The sequence below is a fragment of the Taudactylus pleione genome, unplaced genomic scaffold (assembly GCF_031769625.1).
Source record: "Taudactylus pleione unplaced genomic scaffold, aTauple2 ptg001283l, whole genome shotgun sequence".
NCBI classification, from domain to species: Eukaryota; Metazoa; Chordata; class Amphibia; order Anura; family Myobatrachidae; genus Taudactylus; species Taudactylus pleione.
Window position 1 is genome coordinate 1,459,023 of NW_028285683.1, and position 23,768 is coordinate 1,482,790.

General features: G+C 51.6%; 1 protein-coding gene across 1 annotated transcript in view; it reads left to right on the forward strand.

Moving 5' to 3' along the window:
- LOC148443397 (unconventional myosin-VIIa-like) overlaps positions 1-23,768 on the forward strand; it is a gene marked incomplete at its 3' end in the record, with an annotated part of 418,660 nt that overhangs the window by 73,090 nt on the left and 321,802 nt on the right. The window contains exon 5 of the mRNA XM_088462885.1: positions 461-563. Coding sequence (XP_088319011.1) covers positions 461-563 — 103 coding nt within the window. The remainder of the gene's footprint in view (positions 1-460; positions 564-23,768) is intronic.

Here is a 23,768-nt window from a genome sequence, read left to right on the forward strand (position 1 = left end):
TACGAGGGAGATTAAGAAAACTAGAAACAGAGCGTGTCTAAGAGAAGTGAAGAGGAGCTTGTGGATATTTTGGGCTATTGACATTGCTCTACAATTACAGAAGGATTATATAGACCGGTAGTCTTTTGTCTATTCATCAGATCAGAGACCAATTGTGGTTATATGGTTCTGCTTTGATAATATTGAACACACAAGAAACTAATCCCACTTATTTTCCCATTGTGTTAAAATCCCGTACAAAGGTTGCGCTAAACCATTGTCATTTATACGTTGTATCTTTGAAGGTGTTCCGGGGGACCACCAGGTTTGCTGCTGCACCATTTTGAAGCACAGAAATTATTACTTGTTTGTCGTGTAATGTATAACGGTGTTTAGGGAAAAACCTAGAGATGGGACACAGATAATATATTGAATCTAAGAGCTGGTGATACAGTAACTGAACATTATTCTGTCTTCACAGGTGAATCCTTTACTGGAGGCGTTTGGAAATGCTCAGACTGTGATGAACCAGAACAGTAGCCGATTTGGAAAATATATCCAACTGCGATTCAGTGAGGGATCTGGTGAGAAGGATCTTTTTTACTTTACCTATTTCTAGATCTGGTATGGGAGATCTCCTCTACTTTAGCTAATTCTAGACCGGGTGAAAGAGATCTCCTTTACTTTAATTCTAGATCTGGTGAGAGGGATCTCCTTTATTTTATCTAATTCTAGATCTGGTGAGAGGGATCTCCTTTATTTTATCTAATTCTAGATCTGGTGAGAGGGGTCTCCTTTATTTTATCTAATTCTAGATCTGGTGAGAGGGGTCTCCTTTATTTTATCTAATTCGAGATCTGGTGAGAGGGATCTCCTTTATTTTATCTAATTCTAGATCTGGTGAGAGGGGTCTCCTTTATTTTATCTAATTCGAGATCTGGTGAGAGGGGATCTCTTTTATTTTATCTAATTCGAGATCTGGTGAGAGGGGTCTCTTTTATTTTATCTAATTCTAGATCTGGTGAGAGGGGTCTCCTTTATTTTATCTAATTCTAGATCTGGTGAGAGGGGTCTCCTTTATTTTATCTAATTCGAGATCTGGTGAGAGGGATCTCCTTTATTTTATCTAATTCTAGGTCTGGTGAGAGGGGTCTCCTTTATTTTATCTAATTCGAGATCTGGTGAGAGGGGTCTCTTTTATTTTATCTAATTCTAGATCTGGTGAGAGGGGTCTCCTTTATTTTATCTAATTCGAGATCTGGTGAGAGGGGTCTCTTTTATTTTATCTAATTCTAGATTTGATGAGAAGAATGATCTGTACTTTATCAGATTCTAAAGCTGGTGAGAAAAAATATATTTTTATTATTTTTAAGAAGGATCTTCTTTTCCTTATCCAATTCTAAATCTGGTGAGCGGGATCTCCTTTACTTAATCCTGCAATATTACATATGGGGCATTCTATAAAAACCGTAATTTTTTATTGGAGGGGGGACCAGCTGTTAGACCCAGATGGGAAGCATTAATGGGTCACACCATCAAGCCCAGTCCTGCAGGGGAGAGGCCAAGTTGTACTAGTCACTGGCTAGTGTGTCCTAGGGTAGTAGTGAATAGTTGTATAATGTTTCCTATATAAAAAGTAAAGCAGAGTGTCCCCATTTAATTAATCATATTGCCCCCAGCAGTGAAAAATGGAATCAGTCCCTCAATTTAATAAATAATATTGACAAGGTACATAATTGTCTATTAAGTAGGTATGTGGTGAAATTATGCAGTAAATTATATCATCATTGATGGACCATACTTCCAAATATGTATAGCCCAATGTATATATCATATACAGTATATTGTGAGTTGTAAGCATGTGTTATGTTGTATTGATATTCTGTCTGTAGTAGGGATGAGCGGGTTCGGATTTCTGAAATTTGAACCCCCCTGAGCATCCCCGATCCGAGTCAGGTTCGAGGCAAAACGTCATCATCCCACTGTCGGGTTCTCGCAGTTTTTGGATTCTCTAAAAGGTCCCCGAGTCTGCACCATTTTTCACTCCGGCTGTGGACAATGAAGAGGGAGGGTGGGAGTTGTGCTGCTGTTGTCGTCCATAGGGGCTGTCTCCACTCCAAAGTCCATAGGGCCTGGCTGGGCTGTGTTGTGCAGTGTCCCATAAAGGCTGTAGTCCTAAAGGGGTGCTGTAGTGTTGTCCAGGGGGTGCTCTGTCCATCAGGAGTGCTTCCCCCGAAGTGCAAAAAAAAAAATGTTTCTGTTTGTGTGCACTGTAGCCGCACGTGCATCAACAAAGTAACGCCAAGCGTGCGCCTGTGTCATAAGTAAAGGGCCGGCTGGCTCGTCTGTTGAAGGGTGCTGTAACCCCCAAAGTGTGTGCGCTATAGCCACACGTGCATCAACAAAGTAGTAGTGCCAAGTATGTACTCTTTGGGGCCTAGTTTTTCAAACTGCCATTCTATCTGCCACTGCAGTGCCACTCCTAGATGGGCCACGTGTTTGTGCCGCCCACTTGTGTCGCTTAGCATAGTCATCCAGCTACCTCGGTGCAACCTCTTTCCTAAAAACAATATTGTGAGATGTTCAGAATAGACTGGAAATGAGTGGAAATGAATGTTGTTGAGGTTAATAATAGCATAGGAACAAAAAAAAAAGCCACAAATTCTGTGATTTTTAGCTGTTTTTATGTTTTCCAAAAAAATACAGATACAAAACACAAAACCCAGAACCCAAAACACGGAAGTGTGGTTTTGGCAAAACCAATCCAGATCCAAAACACAAAGAAAGATCCAGATCCAAAACTAAAACACAAAACATGAAAAGTGGCCGGTGCACACCCCTAGTCTGTAGCCTGGAATAATAGTGAGCTGCCAGTACTGGAAAAGGTTACATTAGTGAAGCTAATCAGGTAAAGTAATCATCCTGAATTAGGTTTCCATTATTGAGAACAGTTGTGCATTTACATTATGTAGGATTTTGTGGAGCTGCCCCTGACACAGATGTTCAGCATCTACAACCCCGACAGAAAGAAGAGGCTTAGTTGTGATGTTTTACTTTAAGATCCAGATATTTTAGAGAAAGCAGAGGTTCCAAGGAATAAACCCAGGACTCAGGATAGAGCACTGTGTTCATTCCCAGGCTGTGGGGCTTCAAGCTCCTCACTCATCAGGGAGCAAGAGCCTGAGGAGAAAAGCGGCCAGATAGAGGATAAACATGCAAATTCCAGCCTCATTACCCATTGTGGGTGATCATCCAGCGTAATCCAAGAGTGATCTTGGCCCAGAAAAAAGTTCCAGTTTTTAGAGGCAATCGACAGCACAAAAACCATCAGGAGTTGGGAAGCTGCTTTACGTGCACAGGAGGTAGCTGAAAACTCAGTTTTTACCCTAAGCAGGAGCAATAAATCTGCGCTGCCAGCCCCTGAATAGGAGGTCAGGAGAGATACCTCTTGTGGTTCTGAGTTGGGGGGTGGGGATCGACTGGGCAAAAAGCAACAGATTGAGGAGAAACTCAGGACCGATGAGCACGAGTGGGATCGTCTCTGACTCTGTGTCACCCAAAGATGCTGCAATTACAGATGAGGAGGTGGCTTTGCTGAAGAAGAAAAGTACTACTGCTTGCATCTACCCCAGTCCTCCCATACCCTCTTCTGAGCAGCTGGTTCTTGGAGTTATCATCTACAGAAGGTTTGGTGGCTGATGCTATACAGATGCATATTAGTGCTAGTATAGGTAATTGTACAGACACATTTTCATTCTATGTGTTACAGCGTAGTCAGCGCTATGCCAAGCAGTGACTTACACACTTAGGTGGTGGGGGTCTTCATGCCAGTCACACTAGTGCTCACGTGGCATTTCAGAGTTCCCTTTCTCATGCTGATGAGTGCCGGTCTGGTATATGATGCTGTGTGATTATAGGAAATCATCTGTTTGGTGATGTCAGCACCAAGTTTGAATTGTCCTGCCCTAACTTTGTAAGCTCACTCTGTGCATGTTACTGGTTATTACTGTGCTTCGGCGTTCTGCATTACTGTTCTTAACCTCTGCCTTTGACCCCGGCCTCGGCTTGCATTATTGTTATGAACCTGTTATGAGCCGTCGTGACAGTTCATATCTGCTGCAGGTTCTGGCCAGAGGTTAACAGGCAAAGACAGCGACAGTGAGGTCTTGGTCCAGGCTGATTGTTCCCAGCTGGGAAGCCTCTGTGAACATGCAGCACTCAGCTGCTCATAGTGGTAATTACCAAATGCTGGCCTTGTTGCTCACAGGGGATTGATCTGAATTCTGATATAGGGCAGCCAGCCCATTCCTGCCTTGTCGGTGATAGTTTATTGTGGAAGTCGTGCCATCCGGTCCCTATTCCTGTATCTGCTGTTTGGTATTCCTAGTTCCTGTCCTGGCTCTGCCTTCCATTACCTGTACCTGTTGCACGTATACCTGGAACATTCATTGTGCTGCAAATCCACTCTGCAAGTCATTCATGTTATTTACTGTTGCTATTCCATCTTTCAATATATGTACATATCTCTTGCTGCTATTATACTCTGCAAAACACATGCTGGTTAATTTATTGCTATTCCATTCTGCATTATATGTTATGCTGCAAGTCCATACTGCCCGCTTCATGTGTATCTGAGTTTATTGCTATACCATATGTTATTGATTGCACCTGTTTGATGTAGTTGTGTTTATATGCATTCATATTCTGTTATTGTCTGCAGTGCATGCTGCTCTTTGGTAATTACCCTGCAATATTTTTGCTTAGTATTGCTGACATTCACGCTACCTGTTTATTAGTGCGCATTCTATCTTGATAGTGTCTACGGCTGCAGGCCGATCCATGGTTAATATTAACTTTGTACTACTACTCCAGTTTTAGCTTGCGAACTCCCTCTGTTTGTATAAGCCCCTACTGTCCAGAGGTTAAGACCTGGAGGCATCCTAAGTGCCGGTGAGTGCATTGTACTCTATGGGAACAACGGGCGGTTGTTAGAGGCAGAAGAGTGACTAGGGGACTTATAAAAATAAATGGGAGATTTATTACAGAGCCCCTTCCTGTGACCTCAGCCTCGGCCTGTCTCATAATTTTAAACCTCTTCCTGTGACCCCGGCCTCAGCTTGTCTTATAATTTTGAACCGCTACCTGTGGTCTCAACCTCAGCTTGTCTTCTCGATGTGAACCCCTTAGTAGGTGTCTGGTACTGGGTGAAGTGTCAAGAAAGGGAGGAAGGGATAATTTTGCCTGTGGCTGCATAAAGTAAGGTGGTTGATACTGGGGGAAGTGTCAGGATGGGGAGGAAGGGATCAGTTGGCCCATGGCTGCATACAGTAATTTGGCTGGTACTGGGGGAAGTGTCAGGAAGGGATCAGTTGGCCCGTGGCTGCATACAGTAAGGTGACTGGTACTGGGGAATTGTCAGGAAGGGATCAGTTGACCCGTGGCTGTATACAATAAGGTGTCTGGTACTGGGGGAATTGTCAGGAAGGGATCAGTTGGCCCGTGGCTGCACACAATAAGGTGGCTGGTACTGGGGGAACTGTCAGGAGAACTGTCAGGAAGGAGAGGAAGGGATCAGTTGGCCTGTGGCTGCATAAAGTAAGGTGCCTGGTACTGGGAGAAGTGTCAGGAAGGGGAGGAAGCATCCGTTGGCTTGTGGCTGCATACAGTAAGTTGTCTGGAACTGGGAGAAGTGTCAGGAAGGGGAGGAAGGATCAGTTGGCCTGTGGCTGCATACAATAAGGTGGCTGGTACTGGGGGAACTGTCAGGAGAACTGTCAGGAAGGAGAGGAAGGGATCAGTTGGCCTGTGGCTGCATAAAGTAAGGTGCCTGGTACTGGGAGAAGTGTCAGGAAGGGGAGGAAGCATCCGTTGGCTTGTGGCTGCATACAGTAAGTTGTCTGGAACTGGGAGAAGTGTCAGGAAGTGTAAGGAAAGGATCAGTTGGCCCCTGGCTGCATACAGTAAGGTGGATGGTAATGGGAGAAGTGTCAGGAAGGGAAGGAAGAGATCAGTTGGCCTGTGGTTGCATACAGTAAGGTGGCTGGTACTGGGGGAAGTGTAAGGAAGGGGAGGATGGGATCAGTTGGCCTGTGGCTGCATACAGTAAGGTGACTGGTAGTGGGAGAAGTGTCAGGAAGGGGAGGAAGGATCAGTTGGCCTGTGGCTGCATTCAGTAAGGTGCCTGGTACTGGGAGAAGTGTCAGGAAGGGGAGGAAGGGATCAGTTGGCCTGTGGCTGCATACAGTAAGGTGCTGGTAGTGGCAGAAGTGTCAGGAAGGGACGGAAGGGATCAGTTGGCCCGTGGCTGCATACAGTAAGGTGGCTGGTACTGGGAGAAGTGTCAGGAAGGGGAGGAAGGAATCAGTTGGACCGTGGCTGCATACAGTAAGGTGGCTGGTTCTGGGAGAAGTGTCAGGAAGGGGAAGAAGGAATCAGTTGGCCCGGGGCTGCATACAGTAAGGTGCCTGGTACTGGGAGAAGTGTCAGGAAAGGGATGAAGGGATCAGTTGGCCCGTGGCTGCATACAGTAAGGTGCCTGGTACTGGGTGAACTGTCAGGAAGAATTAGAGAAGGGATCAGTTGGACCGTGGCTGCATTCAGTAAGGTGCCTGGTACTGGGAGAAGTGTCAGGAAAGGGAGGAAGGATCAGTTGGCCCATTGCTGCATACAGTAAGGTGGCTGGTACTGGGAGAAGTGTGAGGAAGGGGAGGAAGGGATCAGTTGGCCTGTGGCTGCATACAGTAAGGTGGCTGGTACTGGGAGATGTGTCAGGTAGGGGAGGAAGGGATCCGTTGGCCCGTGGCTACATACAGTAAGGTGCCTAGTACTGGGAGAAGTGTCAGGAAAGGACGAAAGGGATCAGTTGTCCCGTGGCTGCATACAGTAAGGTGGCTGGTACTGGGAGAAGTGTCAAGAAGGGGAGGAAGGGATCAGTTGGCCCGTGGCTACATACAGTAAGGTGCCTGGTACAGGGAGAAGTGTCAGGAAGGGGAGGAAGGGATCAGTTGGCCTGTGGCTGCATACAGTAAGGTGGCTTGTACTGGGGGAAGTGTGAGGAAGGATCAGTTGGCCCGTGGCTGCATATGGTAAGGGGGCTGGTACTGGGGGAAGTGTCAGGAAAGGGAGGAATGGATCAGTTGCCCCATGGCTGTATACATTAATGTGGCTGGTACTGGGAGAAGTGTAAGGAAAGGATCAGTTGGCCCCTGGCTGCATACAGTAAGGTGGCTAGTAATGGGAGAAGTGTCAAGAAGGGGAGGAAGGGATCAGTTGGCCTGTGGCTGCATACAGTAAGGTGGCTGGTACTGGGGGAGGTGTCAGGAAGGGGAGGAACGGATCAGTTGGCCTGTGGCTGCATACAGTAAGGTGACTGGTACTGGGAGGTGTCAGGAAGGGATAAGTTGGCCCGTGGCTGCATACAGTAAGGTGCCTGGTACTGGGAAAAGTGTCACGAAGGGGAGGAAGGGATCAGCTGGCCCGTGGCTACATACAGTAAGGTGCCTGGTACTGGGGGAAGTGTCAGGAAGCGGAGGAGGTATCAGTTGGCCTGTGGCTGAAAAGAGTAAGGTGCCTGGTACTGGGAGAAGTGTCTGGAAGGGGACGTAGGGATCAGTTGGCGCATGGCTGCATACAGTAAGGTGCCTGGTCCTGGGAGAAGTGTCTGGAAGGGGAGGAAGGATCAGTTGGCCCGTGGCTGCATACAGTAAGGTGCCTGGTACTGGGTGAACTGTCAGGAAGAATTAGAGAAGGGCTCAGTTGGCCTGTGGCTGCATACAGTAAGGTACCTGGTACTGAGAGAAGTGTCAGGAAGGGATCAGTTGGCCCGTGGTTGCATACAGTAAGGTGGCTGGTACTGGGTGAACTGTCTGGAAGAATTAGAGAAGGGATCAGTTGGCCCATGGCTGCATTCAGTAAGGTGGCTGGTACTGGGAGAAGTTTCTGGTACTGGGTGAACTGTCAGGAAGAATTAGAGAAGGGATCTGTTGGCCTGTGGCTGCATACAGTAAGGTGCCTGGTACTGGGAAAAGTGTCAGGAAAGGATGAAAGGGATCAGTTGACCCGTGGCTGCATACAGTAAGGTGGCTGGTACTGGGAGAAGTGTCAGGAAGGGGAGGAAGGGATCAGCTGGCTCGTGGCTACATACATTAAGTTGCCTGGTACTGGGAGAAGTGTCTGGAAGGGGACGTAGGGATCAGTTGGCGCATGGCTGCATACAGTAAGGTGCCTGGTACTGGGTGAACTGTCAGGAAGAATTAGAGAAGGGATCAGTTGCCCATGGCTGCATTCAGTAAGGTGGCTGGTACTGGGAGAAGTGTCTGGTACTGGGAGAAGTGTCAGGAAGGGGAGGATTGGATCATTTCACCCATGGCTGCAAACAGTAAGGTGACTGGTACTGGGAGAAGTGTCAGGAAGGGGAGGAAGGGATCAGTTGGCCCGTGGCTACTTACTGTAAGGTGCCTGGTACTGGGAGAAGTGTCAGGAAGGGGAGGAAGGGATCAGCTGGCCCGTGGCTACATACAGTAAGGTACCTGGTACTGAGAGAAGTGTCAGGAAGGGATCAGTTGGCCCGTGGCTGCATACAGTAAGGTGGCTGGTACTGGGTGAACTGTCAGGAAGAATTAGAGAAGGGATCAGTTGGCCCATGGCTGCTTTCAGTAAGGTGGCTGGTACTGCGAGAAGTTTCTGGTATTGGGAGAAGTGTCAGGAAGGGGAGGAAGGGATCAGTTGGCCTGTGGCTGCAAAGAGTGAGGTGCCTGGTACTGGGAGAAGTGTCTGGAAGGGGACGTAGGGATCAGTTGGCGCATGGCTGCATACAGTTAGGTGACTGGTACTGGGAGAAGTGTCAGGAAGGGGAGGAAGGATTAGTTGGCCCATGGCTGCATATAGTAAGGTAGCTTGTACTGGGGGAAGTGTCAGGAAAGGAAGAAAGGGATCAGTTGACCCGTGGCTGCATACAGTAAGGTGCCTGGTACTGGGAGAAGTGTCAGGAAGGGGAGGAGGTATCAGTTGGCCTGTGGCTGAAAAGCGTAAGGTGCCTGGTACTGGGAGAAGTGTCAGGAAGGGGAGGAAGGGATCAGCTGGCCCGTGGCTACATACAGTAAGGTGGCTGGTACTGGGAGAAGTGTCAGGAAGGGGAGGAAGGGATCAGTTGGCCTGTGGCTGCATACAGTATGGTGGCTTGTACTGGGGAAAGTGTGAGGAAGGATCAGTTGGCCCGAGGCTGCATATGGTAAGGGGGCTGGTACTGGGGGAAGTGTCAGGAAAGGGAGGAATGGATCAGTTGCCCCATAGCTGTATACATTAATGTGGCTGGTACTGGGAGAAGTGTAAGGAAAGGATCAGTTGGCCCCTGGCTGCATACAGTAAGGTGGCTAATAATGGGAGAAGTGTCAGGAAGGGAAGGAAGAGATCAGTTGGCATGTGGTTGCATACAGTAAGGTGGCTGGTACTGGGGGAGGTGGCAGGAAGGGGAGGAACAATTCAGTTGGCCTGTGGCTGCATACAGTAAGGTGACTGGTACTGGGAGGTGTCAGGAAGGGATAAGTTGGCCCGTGGCTGCATACAGTAAGGTGACTGGTACTGGGAGAAGTGTCAGGAAGGGGAGGAAGGGATCAGTTGGCCTGTGGCTGCATACAGTAAGGTAGCTTGTACTTGGGGAAGTGTCAGGAAAGGAAGAAAGGGATCAGTTCGCCCGTGGCTGCATACAGTAAGGTGACTGGTACTGGGGGAAGTGTCAGGAAGGGGTGGAAGGGATCAGTTGGCCCGTGGCTGCATACAGTAGGGTGCCTGGTACTGGGGGAATTGTGAGGAAGGGGAGGAAGGATCAGCTGGCCTGTGGCTGCATACGGCAAGGTGGCTTGTACTGGGGGAACTGTCAGGAAAGGGATGAATGGAACAGTTGACCCGTCGCTGCATACATTAATGTGGCTGGTACTGGGAGAAGTGTAAGGAAAGGATGACTTGGCCCCTGGCTGCATACAGAAAGGTGGCTGGTAATGGGGGAAGTGTCAGGAAGGGATCAGTTGGCCCGTGGCTGCATACAGTAAAGTGGCTGGTACTGGTAGAAGTGTCAGGAAAGGGAGGAAGGGATCAGTTGGCACATGGCTGCATACAGTAAAGTGGCTGGTACTGGTAGAAGTGTCAGGAAAGGGAGGAAGGGATCAGTTGGCACATGGCTGCATACAGTAAAGTGGCTGGTACTGGGGGAAGTGTCAGGAAAGGGAGTAAGGATCAGTTGGCCTGTGGCTGCAAACAGTAAGGTGCCTGGTACTGGGAGAAGTGTCAGGAAGGGGATGAAGCGATCATTTGGCACGTGGCTACATACAGTAAGGTGCCTGGTACTGGGAGAAGTGTTATGAAGGGGAGGAAGGGATCAGTTGGCCTGTGGTTGCATACAGTAAGGTGGCTGGTACTGGGGGAGGTGTCAGGAAGGGGAGGAACGGATCAGTTGGCCTGTGGCTGCATACAGTAAGGTGACTGGTACTGGGAGGTGTCAGGAAGGGATAAGTTGGCCCGTGGCTGCATACAGTAAGGTGACTGGTACTGGGAGAAGTGTCAGGAAAGGGAGGAATGGATCATTTCACCCATGGCTGCAAACAGTAAGGTGACTGGTACTGGGAGAAGTGTCAGGAAGGGGAGGAAGGGATCAGTTGGCCCGTGGCTACTTACAGTAAGGTGCCTGGTACTGGGAGAAGTGTCAGGAAGGGGAGGAAGGGATCAGCTGGCCCGTGGCTACATACAGTAAGGTGCCTGGTACTGGGGGAAGTGTCAGGAAGGGGAGGAGGTATCAGTTGGCCTGTGGCTGAAAAGAGTAAGGTGGCTTGTACTGGGGGAAGTGTGAGGAAGGGTCAGTTGGCCCGTGGCTGCATATGGTAAGGGGGCTGGTACTGGGGGAAGTGTCAGGAAAGGGAGGAATGGATCAGTTGCCCCATGGCTGTATACATTAATGTGGCTGGTACTGGGAGAAGTGTAAGGAAAGGATCAGTTGGCCCCTGGCTGCATACAGTAAGGTGGCTAGTAATGGGAGAAGTGTCAGGAGGGGAAGGAAGAGATCAGTTGGCCTGTGGTTGCATACAGTAAGGTGGCTGGTACTGGGGGAGGTGTCAGGAAGGGGAGGAACGGATCAGTTGGCCTGTGGCTGCATACAGTAAGGTGACTGGTACTGGGAGGTGTCAGGAAGGGATAAGTTGGCCCGTGGCTGCATACAGTAAGGTGACTGGTACTGGGAGAAGTGTCAGGAAGGGGAGGAAGGGATCAGTTGGCCCGTGGCTACTTACAGTAAGGTGCCTGGTACTGGGAGAAGTGTCAGGAAGGGGAGGAAGGGATCAGCTGGCCCGTGGCTACATACAGTAAGGTGCCTGGTACTGGGGGAAGTGTCAGGAAGGGGAGGAGGTATCAGTTGGCCTGTGGCTGAAAAGAGTAAGGTGCCTGGTACTGGGAGAAGTGTCTGGAAGGGGACGTAGGGATCAGTTGGCGCATGGCTGCATACAGTAAGGTGACTGGTACTGGGAGAAGTGTCAGGAAGGGGAGGAAGGATCAGTTGGCCCGTGGCTGCATACAGTAAGGTGCCTGGTCCTGGGAGAAGTGTCTGGAAGGGGAGGAAGGATCAGTTGGCCCGTGGCTGCATACAGTAAGGCGCCTGGTACTGGGTGAACTGTCAGGAAGAATTAGAGAAGGGCTCAGTTGGCCTGTGGCTGCATACAGTAAGGTACCTGGTACTGAGAGAAGTGTCAGGAAGGGATCAGTTGGCCCGTGGTTGCATACAGTAAGGTGGCTGGTACTGGGAGAAGTTTCTGGTACTGGGTGAACTGTCAGGAAGAATTAGAGAAGGGATCTGTTGGCCTGTGGCTGCATACAGTAAGGTGCCTGGTACTGGGAAAAGTGTCAGGAAAGGATGAAAGGGATCAGTTGACCCGTGGCTGCATACAGTAAGGTGGCTGGTACTGGGAGAAGTGTCAGGAAGGGGAGGAAGGGATCAGCTGGCTCGTGGCTACATACATTAAGGTGCCTGGTACTGGGAGAAGTGTCTGGAAGGGGACGTAGGGATCAGTTGGCGCATGGCTGCATACAGTAAGGTGCCTGGTACTGGGTGACCTGTCAGGAAGAATTAGAGAAGGGATCAGTTGGCCCATGGCTGCATTCAGTAAGGTGGCTGGTACTGGGAGAAGTGTCTGGTACTGGGAGAAGTGTCAGGAAGGGGAGGATTGGATCATTTCACCCATGGCTGCAAACAGTAAGGTGACTGGTACTGGGAGAAGTGTCAGGAAAAGGAGGAAGGGATCAGTTGGCCCGTGGCTACTTACAGTAAGGTGCCTGGTACTGGGAGAAGTGTCAGGAAGGGGAGGGAGGGATCAGCTGGCCCGTGGCTACATACAGTAAGGTACCTGGTACTGAGAGAAGTGTCAGGAAGGGATCAGTTGGCCCGTGGCTGCATACAGTAAGGTGGCTGGTACTGGGTGAACTGTCAGGAAGAATTAGAGAAGGGATCAGTTGGCCCATGGCTGCTTTCAGTAAGGTGGCTGGTACTGCGAGAAGTTTCTGGTACTGGGAGAAGTGTCAGGAAGGGGAGGAAGGGATGTTGGCCTGTGGCTGCAAAGAGTGAGGTGCCTGGTACTGGGAGAAGTGTCTGGAAGGGGACGTAGGGATCAGTTGACGCATGGCTGCATACAGTTAGGTGACTGGTACTGGGAGAAGTGTCAGGAAGGGGAGGAAGGATCAGTTGGCCCATGGCTGCATACAGTAAGGTAGCTTGTACTGGGGGAAGTGTCAGGAAAGGAAGAAAGGGATCAGTTGACCCGTGGCTGCATACAGTAAGGTGCCTGGTACTGGGAGAAGTGTCAGGAAGAGGAGGAGGTATCAGTTGGCCTGTGGCTGAAAAGAGTAAGGTGCCTGGTACTGGGAGAAGTGTCAGGAAGGGGAGGAAGGGATCAGCTGGCCCGTGGCTACATACAGTAAGGTGGCTGGTACTGGGAGAAGTGTCAGGAAGGGGAGGAAGGATCAGTTGGCCTGTGGCTGCATACAGTATGGTGGCTGGTACTGGGAGAAGTGTAAGGAAAGGATCAGTTGGCCCCTGGCTGCATACAGTAAGGTGGCTAATAATGGGAGAAGTGTCAGGAAGGGAAGGAAGAGATCAGTTGGCATGTGGTTGCATACGGTAAGGTGGCTGGTACTGGGGGAGGTGGCAGGAAGGGGAGGAACAATTCAGTTGGCCCGTGGCTGCATACAGTAAGGTGACTGGTACTGGGAGAAGTGTCAGGAAGGGGAAGAAGGGATCAGTTGGCCTGTGGCTGCATACAGTAAGGTAGCTTGTACTTGGGGAAGTGTCAGGAAAGGAAGAAAGGGATCAGTTCGCCCGTGGCTGCATACAGTAAGGTGACTGGTACTGGGGGAAGTGTCAGGAAGGGGTGGAAGGGATCAGTTGGCCCGTGGCTGCATACAGTAGGGTGCCTGGTACTGGGGAAATTGTGAGGAAGGGGAGGAAGGATCAGCTGGCCTGTGGCTGCATACGGCAAGGTGGCTTGTACTGGGGGAACTGTCAGGAAAGGGATGAATGGAACAGTTGACCCGTCGCTGCATACATTAATGTGGCTGGTACTGGGAGAAGTGTAAGGAAAGGATGACTTGGCCCCTGGCTGCATACAGAAAGGTGGCTGGTAATGGGGGAAGTGTCAGGAAGGGATCAGTTGGCCCGTGGCTGCATACAGTAAAGTGGCTGGTACTGGTAGAAGTGTCAGGAAAGGGAGGAAGGGATCAGTTGGCACATGGCTGCATACAGTAAAGTGGCTGGTACTGGTAGAAGTGTCAGGAAAGGGAGGAAGGGATCAGTTGGCATATGGCTGCATACAGTAAAGTGGCTGGTACTGGGGGAAGTGTCAGGAAAGGGAGGATTGGATCATTTCACCCATGGCTGCAAACAGTAAGGTGACTGGTACTGGGAGAAGTGTCAGGAAGGGGTGGAAGGGATCAGTTGGCCCGTGGCTACTTACAGTAAGGTGCCTGGTACTTGGAGAAGTGTCAGGAAGGGGAGGAAGGGATCAGTTGGCACATGGCTGCATACAGTAAAGTGGCTGGTACTGGTAGAAGTGTCAGGAAAGGGAGTAAGGATCAGTTGGCCTGTGGCTGCAAACAGTAAGGTGCCTGGTACTGGGAGAAGTGTCAGGAAGGGGATGAAGCGATCATTTGGCACGTGGCTACATACAGTAAGGTGCCTGGTACTGGGAGAAGTGTTATGAAGGGGAGGAAGGGATCAGTTGGCCTGTGGTTGCATACAGTAAGGTGGCTGGTACTGGGCGAGGTGTCAGGAAGGGGAGGAACGGATCAGTTGGCCTGTGGCTGCATACAGTAAGGTGACTGGTACTGGCAGGTGTCAGGAAGGGATAAGTTGGCCCGTGGCTGCATACAGTAAGGTGACTGGTACTGGGAGAAGTGTCAGGAAAGGGAGGAATGGATCATTTCACCCATGGCTGCAAACAGTAAGGTGACTGGTACTGGGAGAAGTGTCAGGAAGGGGAGGAAGGGATCAGTTGGCCCGTGGCTACTTACAGTAAGGTGCCTGGTACTGGGAGAAGTGTCAGGAAGGGGAGGAAGGGATCAGCTGGCCCGTGGCTACATACAGTAAGGTGCCTGGTACTGGAGGAAGTGTCAGGAAGGGGAGGAGGTATCAGTTGGCCTGTGGCTGAAAAGAGTAAGGTGCCTGGTACTGGGAGAAGTGTCTGGAAGGGGACGTAGGGATCAGTTGGCGCATGGCTGCATACAGTAAGGTGACTGGTACTGGGAGAAGTGTCTGGAAGGGGAGGAAGGATCAGTTGGCCCGTGGCTGCATACAGTAAGGTGCCTGGTACTGGGAGAAGTGTCTGGAAGGGGAGGAAGGATTAGTTGGCCCGTGGCTGCATACAGTAAGGTGCCTGGTACTGGGTGAACTGTCAGGAAGGGGAGGAGGTATCTGTTGGCCTGTGGCTGCATACAGTAAGGTACCTGGTACTGAGAGAAGTGTCAGGAAGGGATCAGTTGGCCCGTGGTTGCATACAGTAAGGTGGCTGGTACTGGGAGAAGTGTCAGGAAGGGGAGGAGGTATCTGTTGGCCTGTGGCTGCATACAGTAAGGTACCTGGTACTGAGAGAAGTGTCAGGAAGGGATCAGCTGGCCCGTGGCTACATACAGTAAGGTGACTGGTACTGGGAGAAGTGTCAGGAAGGGGAGGAGGTATCAGTTGGCCTGTGGCTGAAAAGAGTAAGGTGCCTGGTACTGGGAGAAGTGTCTGGAAGGGGACGTAGGGATCAGTTGGCGCATGGCTGCATACAGTAAGGTGCCTGGTACTGGGTGAACTGTCAGGAAGAATTAGAGAAGGGATCAGTTGGCCCATGGCTGCATTCAGTAAGGTGGCTGGTACTGGGAGAAGTGTCAGGAAGGGATAAGTTGGCCCGTGGCTGCATACAGTAAGGTGACTGGTACTGGGAGAAGTGTCAGGAAGGGGAGGAAGGGATCAGTTGGCCTGTGGCTGCATACAGTAAGGTGGCTGGTACTGGGAGAAGTGTCAGGAAGGGGAGGAAGGGATCAGTTGGCCTGTGGCTGCATACAGTAAGGTGGCTTGTACTGCGGAAAGTGTGAGGAATGATCAGTTGGCCCGTGGCTGCATACAGTAAGGGTACTGGGAGAAGTGTCTGGAAGGGGACGTAGGGATCATTTGGCACGTGGCTACATACAGTAAGGTGCCTGGTACTGGGAGAAGTGTTATGAAGGGGAGGAAGGGATCAGTTGGCCTGTGGTTGCATACAGTAAGGTGGCTGGTACTGGGCGAGGTGTCAGGAAGGGGAGGAACGGATCAGTTGGCCTGTGGCTGCATACAGTAAGGTGACTGGTACTGGCAGGTGTCAGGAAGGGATAAGTTGGCCCGTGGCTGCATACAGTAAGGTGACTGGTACTGGGAGAAGTGTCAGGAAAGGGAGGAATGGATCATTTCACCCATGGCTGCAAACAGTAAGGTGACTGGTACTGGGAGAAGTGTCAGGAAGGGGAGGAAGGGATCAGTTGGCCCGTGGCTACTTACAGTAAGGTGCCTGGTACTGGGAGAAGTGTCAGGAAGGGGAGGAAGGGATCAGCTGGCCCGTGGCTACATACAGTAAGGTGCCTGGTACTGGAGGAAGTGTCAGGAAGGGGAGGAGGTATCAGTTGGCCTGTGGCTGAAAAGAGTAAGGTGCCTGGTACTGGGAGAAGTGTCTGGAAGGGGACGTAGGGATCAGTTGGCGCATGGCTGCATACAGTAAGGTGACTGGTACTGGGAGAAGTGTCTGGAAGGGGAGGAAGGATCAGTTGGCCCGTGGCTGCATACAGTAAGGTGCCTGGTACTGGGAGAAGTGTCTGGAAGGGGAGGAAGGATTAGTTGGCCCGTGGCTGCATACAGTAAGGTGCCTGGTACTGGGTGAACTGTCAGGAAGGGGAGAAGGGCTCAGTTGGCCTGTGGCTGCATACAGTAAGGTACCTGGTACTGAGAGAAGTGTCAGGAAGGGATCAGTTGGCCCGTGGTTGCATACAGTAAGGTGGCTGGTACTGGGAGAAGTGTCAGGAAGGGGAGGAGGTATCTGTTGGCCTGTGGCTGCATACAGTAAGGTACCTGGTACTGAGAGAAGTGTCAGGAAGGGATCAGCTGGCCCGTGGCTACATACAGTAAGGTGACTGGTACTGGGAGAAGTGTCAGGAAGGGGAGGAGGTATCAGTTGGCCTGTGGCTGAAAAGAGTAAGGTGCCTGGTACTGGGAGAAGTGTCTGGAAGGGGACGTAGGGATCAGTTGGCGCATGGCTGCATACAGTAAGGTGCCTGGTACTGGGTGAACTGTCAGGAAGAATTAGAGAAGGGATCAGTTGGCCCATGGCTGCATTCAGTAAGGTGGCTGGTACTGGGAGAAGTGTCAGGAAGGGATAAGTTGGCCCGTGGCTGCATACAGTAAGGTGACTGGTACTGGGAGAAGTGTCAGGAAGGGGAGGAAGGGATCAGTTGGCCTGTGGCTGCATACAGTAAGGTGGCTGGTACTGGGAGAAGTGTCAGGAAGGGGAGGAAGGGATCAGTTGGCCTGTGGCTGCATACAGTAAGGTGGCTTGTACTGCAGAAAGTGTGAGGAATGATCAGTTGGCCCGTGGCTGCATACAGTAAGGGTACTGGGAGAAGTGTCTGGAAGGGGACGTAGGGATCAGTTGGCGCATGGCTGCATACAGTAAGGTGACTGGTACTGGGAGAAGTGTCAGGAAGGGGAGGAAGGATCAGTTGGCCCGTGGCTGCATACAGTAAGGTGCCTGGTCCTGGGAGAAGTGTCTGGAAGGGGAGGAAGGATCAGTTGGCCCGTGGCTGCATACAGTAAGGTGCCTGGTACTGGGTGAACTGTCAGGAAGAATTAGAGAAGGGCTCAGTTGGCCTGTGGCTGCATACAGTAAGGTACCTGGTACTGAGAGAAGTGTCAGGAAGGGATCAGTTGGCCCGTGGTTGCATACAGTAAGGTGGCTGGTACTGGGTGAACTGTCTGGAAGAATTAGAGAAGGGATCAGTTGGCCCATGGCTGCATTCAGTAAGGTGGCTGGTACTGGGAGAAGTTTCTGGTACTGGGTGAACTGTCAGGAAGAATTAGAGAAGGGATCTGTTGGCCTGTGGCTGCATACAGTAAGGTGCCTGGTACTGGGAAAAGTGTCAGGAAAGGATGAAAGGGATCAGTTGACCCGTGGCTGCATACAGTAAGGTGGCTGGTACTGGGAGAAGTGTCAGGAAGGGGAGGAAGGGATCAGCTGGCTCGTGGCTACATACATTAAGGTGCCTGGTACTGGGAGAAGTGTCAGGAAGGGGAGGAAGGGATCAGTTGGCCCATGGCTACTTACAGTAAGGTGCCTGGTACTGGGAGAAGTGTCAGGAAGGGGAGGGAGGGATCAGCTGGCCCGTGGCTACATACAGTAAGGTACCTGGTACTGAGAGAAGTGTCAGGAAGGGATCAGTTGGCCCGTGGCTGCATACAGTAAGGTGGCTGGTACTGGGTGAACTGTCAGGAAGAATTAGAGAAGGGATCAGTTGGCCCATGGCTGCTTTCAGTAAGGTGGCTGGTACTGGGAGAAGTTTCTGGTACTGGGAGAAGTGTCAGGAAGGGGAGGAAGGGATCAGTTGGCCTGTGGCTGCAAAGAGTGAGGTGCCTGGTACTGGGAGAAGTGTCTGGAAGGGGACGTAGGGATCAGTTGGCGCATGGCTGCATACAGTTAGGTGACTGGTACTGGGAGAAGTGTCAGGAAGGGGAGGAAGGATCAGTTGGCCCATGGCTGCATACAGTAAGGTAGCTTGTACTGGGGGAAGTGTCAGGAAAGGAAGAAAGGGATCAGTTGACCCGTGGCTGCATACAGTAAGGTGCCTGGTACTGGGAGAAGTGTCAGGAAGGGGAGGAGGTATCAGTTGGCCTGTGGCTGAAAAGAGTAAGGTGCCTGGTACTGGGAGAAGTGTCAGGAAGGGGAGGAAGGGATCAGCTGGCCCGTGGCTACATACAGTAAGGTGGCTGGTACTGGGAGAAGTGTCAGGAAGGGGAGGAAGGGATCAGTTGGCCTGTGGCTGCATACAGTATGGTGGCTGGTACTGGGAGAAGTGTAAGGAAAGGATCAGTTGGCCCCTGGCTGCATACAGTAAGGTGGCTAATAATGGGAGAAGTGTCAGGAAGGGAAGGAAGAGATCAGTTGGCATGTGGTTGCATACGGTAAGGTGGCTGGTACTGGGGGAGGTGGCAGGAAGGGGAGGAACAATTCAGTTGGCCCGTGGCTGCATACAGTAAGGTGACTGGTACTGGGAGAAGTGTCAGGAAGGGGAGGAAGGGATCAGTTGGCCTGTGGCTGCATACAGTAAGGTAACTTGTACTTGGGGAAGTGTCAGGAAAGGAAGAAAGGGATCAGTTCGCCCGTGGCTGCATACAGTAAGGTGACTGGTACTGGGGGAAGTGTCAGGAAGGGGTGGAAGGGATCAGTTGGCCCGTGGCTGCATACAGTAGGGTGCCTGGTACTGGGGAAATTGTGAGGAAGGGGAGGAAGGATCAGCTGGCCTGTGGCTGCATACGGCAAGGTGGCTTGTACTGGGGGAACTGTCAGGAAAGGGATGAATGGAACAGTTGACCCGTCGCTGCATACATTAATGTGGCTGGTACTGGGAGAAGTGTAAGGAAAGGATGAGTTGGCCCCTGGCTGCATACAGAAAGGTGGCTGGTAATGGGGGAAGTGTCAGGAAGGGATCAGTTGGCCCGTGGCTGCATACAGTAAAGTGGCTGGTACTGGTAGAAGTGTCAGGAAAGGGAGGAAGGGATCAGTTGGCACATGGCTGCATACAGTAAAGTGGCTGGTACTGGTAGAAGTGTCAGGAAAGGGAGGAAGGGATCAGTTGGCACATGGCTGCATACAGTAAAGTGGCTGGTACTGGGGGAAGTGTCAGGAAAGGGAGGAATGGATCATTTCACCCATGGCTGCAAACAGTAAGGTGGCTGGTACTGGTAGAAGTGTCAGGAAAGGGAGTAAGGATCAGTTGGCCTGTGGCTGCAAACAGTAAGGTGCCTGGTACTGGGAGAAGTGTCAGGAAGGGGATGAAGCGATCATTTGGCACGTGGCTACATACAGTAAGGTGCCTGGTACTGGGAGAAGTGTTATGAAGGGGAGGAAGGGATCAGTTGGCCTGTGGTTGCATACAGTAAGGTGGCTGGTACTGGGGGAGGTGTCAGGAAGGGGAGGAACGGATCAGTTGGCCTGTGGCTGCATACAGTAAGGTGACTGGTACTGGGAGGTGTCAGGAAGGGATAAGTTGGCCCGTGGCTGCATACAGTAAGGTGACTGGTACTGGGAGAAGTGTCAGGAAAGGGAGGAATGGATCATTTCACCCATGGCTGCAAACAGTAAGGTGACTGGTACTGGGAGAAGTGTCAGGAAGGGGAGGAAGGGATCAGTTGGCCCGTGGCTACTTACAGTAAGGTGCCTGGTACTGGGAGAAGTGTCAGGAAGGGGAGGAAGGGATCAGCTGGCCCGTGGCTACATACAGTAAGGTGCCTGGTACTGGGGGAAGTGTCAGGAAGGGGAGGAGGTATCAGTTGGCCTGTGGCTGAAAAGAGTAAGGTGCCTGGTACTGGGAGAAGTGTCTGGAAGGGGACGTAGGGATCAGTTGGCGCATGGCTGCATACAGTAAGGTGACTGGTACTGGGAGAAGTGTCTGGAAGGGGAGGAAGGATCAGTTGGCCCGTGGCTGCATACAGTAAGGTGCCTGGTACTGGGAGAAGAGTCTGGAAGGGGAGGAAGAATTAGTTGGCCCGTGGCTGCATACAGTAAGGTGCCTGGTACTGGATGAACTGTCAGGAAGAATTAGAGAAGGGCTCAGTTGGCCTGTGGCTGCATACAGTAAGGTACCTGGTACTGAGAGAAGTGTCAGGAAGGGATCAGTTGGCCCGTGGTTGCATACAGTAAGGTGGCTGGTACTGGGAGAAGTGTCAGGAAGGGGAGGAGGTATCTGTTGGCCTGTGGCTGCATACAGTAAGGTACCTGGTACTGAGAGAAGTGTCAGGAAGGGATCAGCTGGCCCGTGGCTACATACAGTAAGGTGACTGGTACTGGGAGAAGTGTCAGGAAGGGGAGGAGGTATCAGTTGGCCTGTGGCTGAAAAGAGTAAGGTGCCTGGTACTGGGAGAAGTGTCTGGAAGGGGACGTAGGGATCAGTTGGCGCATGGCTGCATACAGTAAGGTGCCTGGTACTGGGTGAACTGTCAGGAAGAATTAGAGAAGGGATCAGTTGGCCCATGGCTGCATTCAGTAAGGTGGCTGGTACTGGGAGAAGTGTCAGGAAGGGATAAGTTGGCCCGTGGCTGCATACAGTAAGGTGACTGGTACTGGGAGAAGTGTCAGGAAGGGGAGGAAGGGATCAGTTGGCCCGTGGCTGCATATGGTAAGGGGGCTGGTACTGGGGGAAGTATCAGGAAAGGGAGGAATGGATCAGTTGCCCCATGGCTGTATACATTAATGTGGCTGGAACTGGGAGAAGTGTAAGGAAAGGATCAGTTGGCCCCTGGCTGCATACAGTAAGGTGGCTAGTAATGGGAGAAGTGTCAGGAAGGGAAGGAAGAGATCAGTTGGCATGTGGTTGCATACAGTAAGGTGCGTGGTACTGGGGGAGGTGTCAGGAAGGGGAGGAACAATTCAGTTGGCCTGTGGCTGCATACAGTAAGGTGACTGGTACTGGGAGGAGTCAGGAAGGGATAAGTTGGCCCGTGGCTGCATGCAGTAAGGTGACTGGTACTGGGAGAAGTGTCAGGAAGGGGAGGAAGGGATCAGTTGGCCTGTGGCTGCATACAGTAAGATGGCTGGTACTGGGGGAAGTGTCAGGAAAGGGAGGAATGGATCATTTCACCCATGGCTGCAAACAGTAAGGTGACTGGTACTGGGAGAAGTGTCAGGAAGGGGAGGAAGGGATCAGTTGGCCCGTGGCTACTTACAGTAAGGTGCCTGGTACTGGGACAAGTGTCAGGAAGGGGAGGAAGGATCAGTTGGCCCATGGCTGCATACAGTAAGGTAGCTTGTACTGGGGGAAGTGTCAGGAAAGGAAGAAAGGGTTCAGTTCGCCCGTGGCTGCATACAGTAAGGTGACTGGTACTGGGGGAAGTGTCAGGAAGGGGTGGAAGGGATCAGTTGGCCCGTGGCTGCATACAGTAAGGTGCCTGGTACTGGGGGAATTGTGAGGAAGGGGAGGAAGGATCAGCTTGCCTGTGGCTGCATACGGCAAGGTGGCTTGTACTGGGGGAACTGTCAGGAAAGGGATGAATGGAACAGTTGACCCGTCGCTGCATACATTAATGTGGCTGGTACTGGGAGAAGTGTAAGGAAAGGATCACTTGGCCCCTGGCTGCATACAGAAAGGTGGCTGGTAATGGGGGAAGTGTCAGGAAGGGATCAGTTGGCCCGTGGCTGCATACAGTAAAGTGGCTGATACTGGTAGAAGTGTCAGGAAAGGGAGAAAGGGATCAGTTGGCCCATGACTCCATACAGTAAGGTGGCTGGTACTGGGAGAAGTGTCAGGAAGGGGAAGAAGGGATCAGTTGGCCCGTGGCTGCATACAGTAAGGTGGCTTGTACTGGGGGAAGTGTGAGGAAAGGGAGTAAGGATCAGTTGGCCTGTGGCTGCAAACAGTAAGGTGCCTGGTACTGGGAGAAGTGTCAGGAAGGGGATGAAGCGATCATTTGGCACGTGGCTACATACAGTAAGGTGCCTGGTACTGGGAGAAGTGTTAGGAAGGGGAGGAAGGGATCAGTTGGCACATGGCTACATACAGTAAGGTGCCTGGTACTGGGGAAGTGTCAGGAAGGGGGGAGGAAGGGATCAGTTGGCCCGTGGCTGCATACAGTAAGGTGGCTGGTACTGGGAGAAGTGACAGGAAGGGGAGGAAGGGATTAGTTGGCCCATGGCTGCATACAGTAATGTGGCTGGTACTGGGGGAAGTGTTAGGAAGGGGAGGAAGGGATCAGTTGGCCCGTGGCTGCATACAATAAGGTGGCTGGTACTGGGGGAAGTGTCAGAAAAGGGAGGAATGGATCAGTTCACCCATGGCTACATACAGTAAGGTGCCTGGTACTGGGAGAAGTGTCAGGAAGGGGTGGAAGGGATCAGTTGGCATGTGGCTGCATACAGTTAGGTGCCTGGTACTGGTGGAAGTGTCAGGAAGGGATCAGTTGGCCCGTGGCTGCATACAGTAAGGTGGCTTGTACTGGGAGAAGTGTCAGGAAGGGGAGGAGTTATCAGTTGGCTCGTGGCTGCATACAGTAAGGTGCCTGGTACTGGAGGAAGTGTCAGGAAGGGGAGGAAGGGATCAGTTGGCCTGTGGCTGCATACAGTAACGTGGCTGATACTGGGAGAAGTGTCAGGAAGGGGAGGAAGGATCTGTTGGCCTGTGGTTGCATACAGTAAGGTTACTGGTACTGGGGGAAGTGTCAGGAAGAGGAGGAAGGGATCATTGGGCCTGTGGCTGCTTACATTAAGGTGACTGGTACTGGGGGAAGTGTCAGGAAGGGGAGGAAGGGATAAGTTGGCCTGTGGCTGCATACAGTAAGGTGCCTGGTACTGGGGGAAGTGTCAGGAAGGGGAGGAATGGATCAGTTGGATTGTGGCTGCATACAGTAAGTTGCCCGGTACTGGGGGAAGTGTCAGGAAGGGGAGGAAGGGATAAGTTGGCCTGTGGCTGCATACAGTAAGGTGACTGGTACTGGGGGCAGTGTCAGGACGGGATCAGTTGGCCCGTGGCTACAATACAGTAAGGTACCTGGTGTTGGGAGTAGTGTCAGGTAGGGGAGGAAGGGATCAGTTGGCACTTGGCTGCATACAGTAAGGTAGCTTCTACTGGGGGAAGTGTCAGGAAAGGACGGAAGGATCAGTTGGCCCCTGGATGCATACAGTAAGGTGCCTGGTACTGGGAGAAGTGTCAGGAAGGGGAGGAAGGATCAGTTGCTCTGTGGTTGCATACGGTAAGGTGGCTGATACTGGGAGAAGTGTCAGGAAGGGGAGGAAGGGATCACTTGGCGTGTGGCTGCATACAGTAAGGTGCCTGGTACTGGGAGAAGTGTCAGGAAGGGGTGGAAGGGATCAGTTGGCATGTGGCTGCATACAGTAAGGTGCCTGGTACTGGGGGAAGTGTCAGGAAGGGATCAGTTGGCCCGTGGCTGCATACAGTAAGGTGGCTTGTACTGGGAGAAGTGTCAGGAAGGGGAGGAGTTATCAGTTGGCTCCTGGCTGCATACAGTAAGGTGCCTGGTACTGGAGGAA